The sequence below is a fragment of the Dreissena polymorpha genome, chromosome 3, assembly GCF_020536995.1.
Source record: "Dreissena polymorpha isolate Duluth1 chromosome 3, UMN_Dpol_1.0, whole genome shotgun sequence".
Taxonomy (NCBI): Eukaryota; Metazoa; Mollusca; class Bivalvia; order Myida; family Dreissenidae; genus Dreissena; species Dreissena polymorpha.
The window spans coordinates 2,736,001-2,746,745 of NC_068357.1; the positions used below are offsets into that span (position 1 = coordinate 2,736,001).

Here is a 10,745-nt window from a genome sequence, read left to right on the forward strand (position 1 = left end):
GAAGAATCTTTTTTTTATTAATAATTTTAAATTAATCATTATTTGTGTAATACAAATAAATGAAAATTTGTGTTCATTTCACGAACAATGGTCCTGTGAGGTACACTTGAAATAAATGGCATTACACTAGTTCGCGGTACTTCAGATCTAAGAATTTTCTGGTAAAATTACCATTAGTGGTTATCGAACAACTAGAATCTAATGGAATCTATTTTTTAAAAATATGCATAGTACCTTTGTCCACGTTCACATCATACTACATGCTTTGTGAATTTCGATTTTTTTAACAGAATGACTTTCTGAAACTAGAATCGGCATGTTCTTATTTATGTGCATGATTATTTGTTTTAATTTTATTGGGTATTCTTACAGTCAGTGATAATTATGTGAATATTGTGAGACACCATTTGTGTGTATTTGGATCGCATCAAGTCAATGATAATGAAGTATTTATTACGACACAACATGTGTGTTCATATAAATTGATCGCATAAAGTCAATCATAATGAAGTATATATTACGTTTAAAGGATTATAACACCGTTGATTTCATTTCAATATGGTGACATATTAGCTAATCAGTAGACAACTTTTGACAGAAATTCGTTTGGTTGATAAACCGTTATCATCATGAATAGGTTGTCGTTAAAGGCAGATGATATGTACGTGTTCAGTCTTCGTTGAGAGCGGGTAACGAACGAATAACAACATGGCGGAGAAAGATTCTGATTTAATATACGAAATTTGCTGTGGATTTTGTGAAGACTACACAATAAAAAGAGAAGCTACATTTTACTGTAAGCAATGTTCGGAAGGTTTCTGTCACGAATGTGTTAAGTATCATAACATTCTTTTTAAAACTCACTCCACCTATGGAAGAGAAGACAAGAAGAAGTGGTCTGTTGCCAAGGCAAAATTAGAGGCTTTGATGTTATGCGAACAACATCCAGACCACCGCATAGAGCTGTTTTGTGAAGATCATAGTAAACTGTGTTGTCATCTTTGTCACTCCCATAATCACAGGTACGTTTACGATTAGCCGATTAGTCTATGATATATAAAGCTCTAACAAGAAATATACAGAATGTGTGCACATTAAGAACAATTATCTTATTCATCATATGCGACGGAAGTTCTTAACGAATCATTTTCATTAAACTGTACGCTTCATTTCCATTTTGGATTGCTTTTTTGTCTGAAATGAGTGTTGCACTATAAAATCGAATTAATAAACGTCGTATATGAAAGTAGCTTTATCCATAATAAACGAACAGCCAAGGAAACATATACTTTAGAAGTTGAACACATTAGAGAAATAAAACAACGTTCCATATAAATACTTTCCTAAAATAATGATGATGTAGCATATGTTAGAGCATAATTATAAATAGTGTTACTTCAGATGTATACGAGTTCAATACAAGTGTAAAGAACTCCTCTACTTAAAGCAGCGGCCATTGTTGTGTTAAAACATGCATTAAAGGGATCTTTTCACGCTTTGGTTAATTGACAAAATTGAAAAAAGTTGTTTCAGATTCGTAAGTTTTCGTTTTAGTTATGATATTTGTGAGGAAACAGTAATACTGAACATTATCCATGCTCTAATATAGCCATTATATGCATCTTTTGACGATTTTAAAACCTAAAAATTATAAAGCGTTGCAACGCGAAACGATTGAATAATTTGGAGAGTTCTGTTTTTGTCGTTAAATTTTGTGAAACTACGAAGATTGCTTATATAAGGTATAAAATACGTCCAAAATGTGTACTCGGCGGAATAGCTCAGTAGGCTAAAGCGTTTTTACTTCAGGACTCTGGCAGGACACCAGGGGTCACTGGTTCGAAACCTGCTCCGGGCAATGTTCTTTTCCTTTTTTAATTTTTTTTCTTGATTTTTTACTGGAGCTTTTACGATCCAATGTTTACATTTATCAATATAAAGCATTTAATGAATAAGTTAAAAAAATGCCAAAATCTGTGAAAAGGCCCCTTTAATAGTAAGGATGCAAGAGATTAACCGATTAACATGTTAACACACTGTAACGATCAGTTACTTTTTCAGAAAAGAATTTTGTTTGATTTTTGACCACATTCTAATGGATTTCTTGAAAAGTAAGCAACTAGGAAGGTAGGGATTACGTTCACAAAGTCCTTCTTACTAAGCCTCTCAAAGAACACACTCAAACCTGCTCCATCCAAAACGTAAAATATAAAGAATATGGAAATACTTACACTCGACTTTCCGACGACATGTATACACTATCTCAGCTGTCGCATGATCCACAGTCGTCGCTGGAGGCGATTGAACGGTGTGATTAAAGTTTTTTTTCGCGCTTTCATAAATATTAAAATACAAATGTTGTTTAAAAGGTAAATAAGTGTCGCAAAGTGCATATTTTCATTTAAAGCGATTGATTATTATGTGGCTATGTAAGATATAATACCAACAAGTTTGGGAAGTATGAACGGAACAGGAATTTTATAGCGACTTGTACATAGTACAACGTCAGTCTTAACCATGTAATCATATGACAAACATATCAAAAGTCATGTGAAAAGAAATTTATTATAAAGTTAGAAGAATTTTACATACTATTTAACATAATACATGACAGTGGTGGGTAAACACAGAAAAAAGAAGAAAGAAAAAAAATCGCATTTTACAAAGTATTTATGTGACAGAGTTGCGGTCAGCTATTAAGCTGTTAACATTTAGGGAAAATAAACTACATGTAACATCAAGAATAATTATCTTACGTATGCCAGGTATATCATTATGCTTAAAGGGATCTTTTCACGCTTTGGTAAATTGACAAAATTGAAAAAAGTTGTTTCAGATTCGTAAGTTTTCGTTTTAGTTATGATATTTGTGAGGAAACAGTAATACTGAACATTAACCATTCTCTAATATAGCCATTATATGCATCTTTTGACGATTTTAAAGCCTAAAAATTATAAAGCGTTGCAACGCGAAACGATTGAATAATTTGGAGAGTTCTGTTTTTGTCGTTAAATTTTGTGAAACTACGAAGATTGCTTATATTAGGTATAAAATACGTCCAGAACGTGTACTCGGCGGAATAGCTCAGTAGGCTAAAGCGTTTTTACTTCAGGACTCTGTCAGGACTCCAGGGGTCACTGGTTCGAAACCTGCTCCGGGCAATGTTCTTTTTCCTTTTTTTTTTTATTTTTTTTCTTGATTTTTTACTGGAGCTTTTACGATCCAATGTTTACATTTATCAATATAAAGCATTTAATGAATAAGTTAAAAAAATGCCAAAATCTGTGAAAAGGCCCCTTTAAATTATAATAGAAAGAAATAGCTCACGAACTTTGCATGAAGTAAATATGGCGCTAAATTTAACAATCAGACGTAAGTAACGATTTGCATAAGGGTCATTAAGCTAATTATATTAGCATATATTATGCAGAGATACATTATATAAGTGTATACATTAGATATATTACATAACATAACTACAATTACTCAGTTTCGTATCCAGTAGGGATAAAAGTAAATTGACACAGAACAATGTTCACTCCTCCCTGTGTAAATAAAATTACACAAACAATTAAAATAAATCAATAAATAAACAAACACAATATCGAACCCGAGAAACATAATTCAGCTGGTCGTATTTGCATAAGATATATATTATATTATATAAATACAATTACACAAAACAATTGAATAAACACACGCAAAATTAAACCCACTGAACATAACAATCAGCCTGTCCTATACGTATTCTGAACAACATTCCATATAGACTTCCTTGTTAAAAGAGCTTCTTTCACAAAATAGATAACGTAATATTTTCTCCTTTAGTAGATTAAGCTTAGACATTTTCATACTGGTGGTTGCTTGAAATAATAATTTTGTACACAGAATTAAAAATATAATCTGAATATTTAAAATTTCTTGACGTCTTATCTAAAAGTCTTAGATTTTACTTTTGTAGATTAAGAATGTCAAGTCATCAATTGAGAATTTTAACGGGTTGGTTCAGTAATAATCGCATAGCTAGGGAAGAAAGATCATGTATTTGCTGTATCTCACGTGACTTTGAAGACGAATACCATTTTATGTTAATATGTCCTCGTTATGACGATACCAGGAAAAATACATAAAATGTTATTATTTCAAGCGACCATCAGAATATAAATTTCTTAGCCTAATGAGAACATGTTCTAAGTTATTAAGTGATCTGTTTTTGTGATAGAAGTTCTTTTAATAAGGAATTTTTTATAGAATGTTGTTCATACCACGAATACGACCAGCTGCATTGTTATGCTCCGCGAGTTGGATTCTGTATTTGTATATTCAATCGATTGTGTATGTATATTTATAATGTAATATATGTAATACGAATAAAACCAGCTGAATTGTTATGTTCCGTGGGTTTTAAATTTGTGTTTGTTGATCCAATTGTTTGTGTAATTGTATGTATATAATGTAATTTATCTTATGTATTTGATTATTTATTTTATTTGTGCTTAGTATATGTTTATAAAAGTAGCTTAAAGACCCTTGTGTTAATTCTAAGATAACCAATTGCTCACATTTATTTTACACAACTAAAACCAGTTGTGTTTTTTTACAGATGTGAAGCAGACACGTCTGATTGTTAAAGTTGTTGTCATATTAAATCCATGCAAAGTATGTGAGCTATTTCTGTCTGCTAATATTAGCATAATAATCAACATGCATATGTAAAAATCAATTTTTGTAGTTAAAAATACGATTTAAAAAATCTTGTTTGTTTACCCACCACTGTCATACAATGTACTATTCTTATTACTAGTTAATCACTGTCTTTTCACATTAACTTTTGTTATGATTATTACAACATGTTAAAGACTGACGATGTACTTTTTACAAGTCGTAATACAATTTATGTTCTGTCCTTCTGTTATTTTTGTCTATTGAATACACTGTTGTTTTATATATGTGAAAAAATCTTGAAAAGAAATGTCCGTTCGCAAAAGTGTGAACAAGTCCTTTTAAGCGTTTTTTTGTCTCACCTCTTCAACAACCTCTTCAAAAACAGATACAATTAGGTTAGTTTGGTAACTTTTCGTAGAATATCTTCCGTACATGGAATTAAATGTACATCGAGCGGAATGTGTGGAAAAAAATAGCACCGTCTTTATTCTCATACCGCATTCACGTAAATCGATGTGAGTAAAAAACGTGTGCACAACATTTCTTACATATATTACAGCAATGATTCTAATGTTTAATATTTATTTTTTCTGAATTCAATTTTAACGTGTTATTTAAAGAACTATATTTATGGGTTTCAGACAGTGCAGCAAAATTAACCTGATTGGTGTAAAAGCAAAAGCAATGCATCAAAAGGGTGATTTACGTAAATGTTCAGCAACGATTGAGTTAGAACAAATCACAATCGAGCACGAAATAGATGTCATCAATAAAAGACTGCAGAGATTGCGAACCACGCGTGAAAAGGCGCATGCAGATATAAAATTGGCGCGTTACCAACTAAATGACATTTTAGACACGCTTGAAAGAAACAGTGTACAGTCACTTAACACTGTGTACGAAACGCTACAGAAATCGCTTCACTCACATCTTTCAATATGTTTGAAAGCGAAAGATGATTTACAGCTTATAAAACATTCCATAAAGGATATCGATGATGAGAAGTATTTACTGTCATTTGTGTCAATTGCGAAGTCAATGGAATTGGTTTCAAAGGCGCAGGTGATGTTAAAAGAAATGCCAGAACAAAAGCATAGTGTCGTTGAATTTCGATCTAACAAAGCTATTGAACAAATGCTGTTCTGTCTCTCGGGACTTGGTGACGCGATAGAAATGAAGCAAGAGGGAAAAGCAGGTGAGATATTGAAATGTAACAACAAAACAATGTACGATGTACACATTACTCGAGATGTAAATTATTGCGATATTTCAGGCATATGTGAGTTATCGAGTGGATACATGCTCATCTCGGACTATAGCAACTGCCGTGTGAAATTACTTGATATCGAATTCAAAGTAATCTCTTACTTCAACCTGCCTGCCATTCCATGGGACATGTGCAGTGTAAGTCCTAATGAGGTTGCTGTCATCGTGGATACTATTAAAGATACTATTAAAAAACATTCAGTCCAGTTTTTAAGTGTCAACAAAAGAAAGATACGGAAAGGAAATACGCTGGTATTACAACATACATGTCATGGTATTGCGCACTTTGACGGTGATTTGTTTATCACATCATGTACTGCCTTGTATCAGTACAAACTGAATGGCGAGCTGGTGAAGAAGATATACGAAGATACTTCTGATGAATTCACAGGTGAGATACAACAAAATGGAATAGGATTTAGAATTATTGAGGTAAAATTAACTACATGTATTATTCTTCATCTAGTATTAACGAACTGAAAGCATAAATACATAATAGTGGCATTTAAATAGTATTTTAGACCCAAACATACGGTAAGTGGTAACAAAGGTAAATGTTGACATTTTTATTATATCAAATATATACATACATATATATTCTGTACATTTAGAAGAACTACGTTAATTGCATAGAGTTCTTGGATGACTTGCACAAGCCGTTCGTCAATGTAACGGACTGAAGCTTATATGTGATTTAAGATGGGCGCTAAGACAGGCTGTTCCTGACATATTATCACTGCTAGTATCTATCCCGAGATCAATTGCAGCACGCAACATGTAATCATTTCTGACAATACCGAACACGTATTAAAAGACTGTACCAATCATGCGATCACAGAAAGTCCATAACAATCCTTAATGATCATAGACTGCACCTAATACACGATCAGAGATCGTGCCGTACACACAATGATAGACTGCACTTAACTTACGGTAACTGGCAATATGACAAAAATACAAACACACATGATTTCTACGAGTAAGTAACAGCAGATCTCAAATTGTAACACTCATTCACAGTCAGTGACAACACGTAATCATATACACCACGTAACAGGCGATACTGGACAATGCCTTAAACATGCTCACGCGAAAATATATTGACCTAGCGTTCGATATGTAGACAGACACTGTCACTCTTTTATTTTTAAGTGTACAAGTGTTCGGTGTTTCCTGATGGATCACGGCTGTATGTGACGGACTTAAGTCACGACAAGCTCCTGACGCTGTCTATTGATGGAACTGTTCTATCATCCTTTAAAGATCCTGCACTTCAAGGTCCTACAGGTGTACATGTGTCAGAGACAGGAATGCTGCTGGTTTGTGGTTGGTCTCTCAATGTAATCCAGGTGGATGGAGAGGGAGGTGTGGTGACGCTGGCATCAAAAGAGGATGGTCTTAAAAATCCACAGTCCGTTTACTACAGTGCGAGTAGTAAAAGGTTGTTAGTTGGACACAAAAGTGACGAAATTCTGGTGATCGACACAGAGTGAGTTTAGAAGAGATTTTTTAATGAACGACAGTCTGGCTAATGTATTAATGACGTATTAATATAGTGTTAAATTAAGTTTAATTAAACCAGACATCCAGCAGGTCATAAGCCCAAGTGGACAAAGTAACTGTATAATGTTTAAAAGTAAATAATTCATGATTATACAAAGTAATACATTGAATTGCAACAATACATTAATGTTTTTATTCAATATTGGGTCTGTGCATTACACGTATCAGAACGTATATCTAAATTTGGAAAATAACTGTCGATAATACAGTCAAAACTGACCGAATGGTCACTTGAGAATAACGGTCAATTGCAGACAATGGTCAGTCTGGATTCCCCCAACGAAAGTCACTATATATTACACTTGAAAATTACGGCCAATTGTCCATAACGGCCAGTATATTTATCTCCAACAGTTATATTTGAACTGAATAAAACGGTCACACGTCAGTCGTTTCGAGTTGCGAAAATTAAGAACACAAACGAAACAGGTGCACGTAACAATACGAATGTGTATAAGAAGCAATTATCGGCTGCATTCGTAACGACTAAGCATAAGCGCGTGACAAAGTCAATAGATCTTTATTGCTGATAAGGTGTTAAAAACAACACTATGCTGGCGAACTAAAAATTTTGAAGAAGATTTTGGCGTTTTTGAATTAGAACGATACAGTTATACCGTACTTTCGGTTTAATACAGCGAACCCGCTTTTATATTTGTTCGGACGTGACGTCAATGGCGCGTGACAATCGACTTAAAATACATTCTAATTAATGTAATTAATACGAATTCTCGGATTAACTGAATGAACGAGATGCATGAGTAACAAGAATTATATCGTTGATAAAGTCATATATTCGGGTTTAAAATAGTTAAGAAATTCAATCAATTTATAAGTCATTATTATGTATAATTTAATAGAAATTATTTATGTAATTATGCTTAGGCAAAGTAATCGGCAATAAGCCTTTGTTTTACACTGTGTGCGAACGACTGGTTGAGGTATTGACGTGGCAACACTACCAACTGACCAACCATCTAAAAAGGGTGATCCGAGAAACGCAGTCACTCGTTGACAACGGTCACTTTTGTCATTTCCCTTGACTGACCGCTGTTCTCAGATTTGCCTGTTTATCTATGATTAACTGTGTGGTATAACATTAAATTGAAATGAAGATAATTAGTTACAACACAATATCAAATGTATTGTATTTTACATAGGTCTACATATGGTAAATTGCAATAATAATACTTTGTTTTGAGCCAAAGTAACAAAATTAATTTCATCGATGCCCATACGTATAATACTAGTATGAATAGAAGTATGTATATGTATATAGAAATAGAGTAATACTTGATAGCAAAAGAACTGTATTTGAATACTTAGCTATTTTATAGTTAGCTGTACTAAAATACAATTACAGCTCATGAAAGTAACAATAACATTAGTATTAGCCAGTGCTTTCTACCTATACGAAACGAGACTATAGGTACCCAAAAGGTCACAGTACATGCAATCTATGAGAAGGGCATCTTATAAAAAATATATATAGACACTTTTAATTGTGTACACATCTAAATAAGGCTAAAATTTGATAATGACAATGTTTGTATAAAAAAATTGTCTATACTTTAGTTGCACAATCTCTCATTTCAGGTTTGAATAAAATTATTACGAAATAATCTTCGTTTAGCCTTTGAAATAAACACATTGTAATTTCCGACGTCTTGGACAAATCAACCCCCTTAAAATCCTAAGTTGCAAAGAAAGTTCTTTAGTAATGAACACCAGTTTATTTTATTATGATGAACAAAACAATATGCTTAGAATAATGAAATCCTTGTTGCAATTATTAAACTACGTTTATACATTATGTGGTCACTATGTATTAACCTCATCCTGTGACATTCTCACTAAACATGTTGTATTTAATTCCTTTTTAAATCGATCTTTCTTCGAAATGACGTATGTTTGTATTTAATAGAAACGCATGCTATTGTATGTTTTTGGCGATGAGCTGTTTATAAGCTTAAGTCGTAATAAATTAATTTGCTATGTCCTGTTGTGTTATAAAGTTTTGACGTCATACTATACAGAATAGGATCCCGTATACTTAATGTTATTGTCCCATGCCGGTGAAACCGGAGGGGACTTATGGTTTGCGCTCTGTCCGCCTTTCTGTCAGTCTGTCTGTCAGACTGTCCGTCACACTTTTCTAGATCCTGCGATAACTTTAAAAGTTCTTCATAGTTTTTCATGAAACTTAAAACATGGATAGATGACAATATGGAGACTATGCACGTCATTTCATTTTGTTCCTACGTAAATAATTCCGGTCGCTTTGGCAACAAATATTTAAACAATCTGACAAGGGTGGAGTTTCACCGGTAGGGATCCATATATTGCTTGGCAATCTCTTGTTAATTTATAACATACATTATCACGGACAATAGAATCAAATAAACAGTACCATTGTGTACCGTGATTTAAAATGTGATTTATGAGACTGTGTGACATAAAAATTTTACCAAGTGTGCTAATTTAAGACTTTAATCCCGCCTTTGTATTGGCCTTGGTCTCTTTACAAACACAGAAGTTCCTGCCCAAACAGACGATACGTGGTCTATCCTGTCAATAAAGACCACGTAAGGGATTTGGTCGTTGTGGTCTTTGTTCACAGGTGGTCTTTATTCGCAGGGTCGATTGAAACTTTGCAAAATATGCTAGTAGGATTTTAACAGATACCTTATCTATGTATGTGCTCTATTGCTTAAATGGTTGAATACTAGTGCATGTATAATGTCATAAAGGATTGAAAACACAGTTTTGGTTTTATATTTATTTTTTCAATTTCCTTATGCTTTTATTATTTATTTGATTAATCATATCATATATATAACTAACTATTGACATACATAAATATGTACTTGAACTGACAAATTCCGTATCGATAATCTTTGCACGTCTTATCACGGAAAATTTAAGAAAGGAATGAATATCAAAACGTATGTTTGTAATTGGCATTGTAATTGTAACGAAACCGTAAATTTCCTTAATGAGTTGATGAAAGCCCCAAACTTTTGTTTGATATTTTCGGCAATTAGTACATTAATTACGAGTCACTAATATACAATGGCAACTTCCTACACTTTCGACAAACTGATAAATGCATAAAAGAAGCAGACGGCTACCAATAAGCAATGTGTGTTAAGTAAACAAACAACTGCTATCGAGTGCAGTAAACTTTCACTTGCCAATATCTCCATAGCGACCGACGAGTCTACTGGTTAGATGTTTATCACGTGACTATC

The 10,745-nt window shown here is 33.2% G+C and overlaps 1 protein-coding gene across 1 annotated transcript; it reads left to right on the forward strand.

The window, feature by feature from the left end:
• Positions 1 to 476: 476 nt before the first annotated feature.
• LOC127874612 (tripartite motif-containing protein 45-like) lies at positions 477 to 10,257 on the forward strand. The gene is made up of 3 exons (XM_052419063.1): positions 477 to 1,022; positions 5,307 to 6,322; positions 7,084 to 10,257. Exons 1-3 carry the CDS (start codon positions 709 to 711, stop codon positions 7,422 to 7,424), a joined length of 1,671 nt encoding a protein of 556 aa, XP_052275023.1. The 5' UTR covers positions 477 to 708; the 3' UTR covers positions 7,425 to 10,257.
• The last annotated feature ends 488 nt before the right edge of the window (positions 10,258 to 10,745 follow it).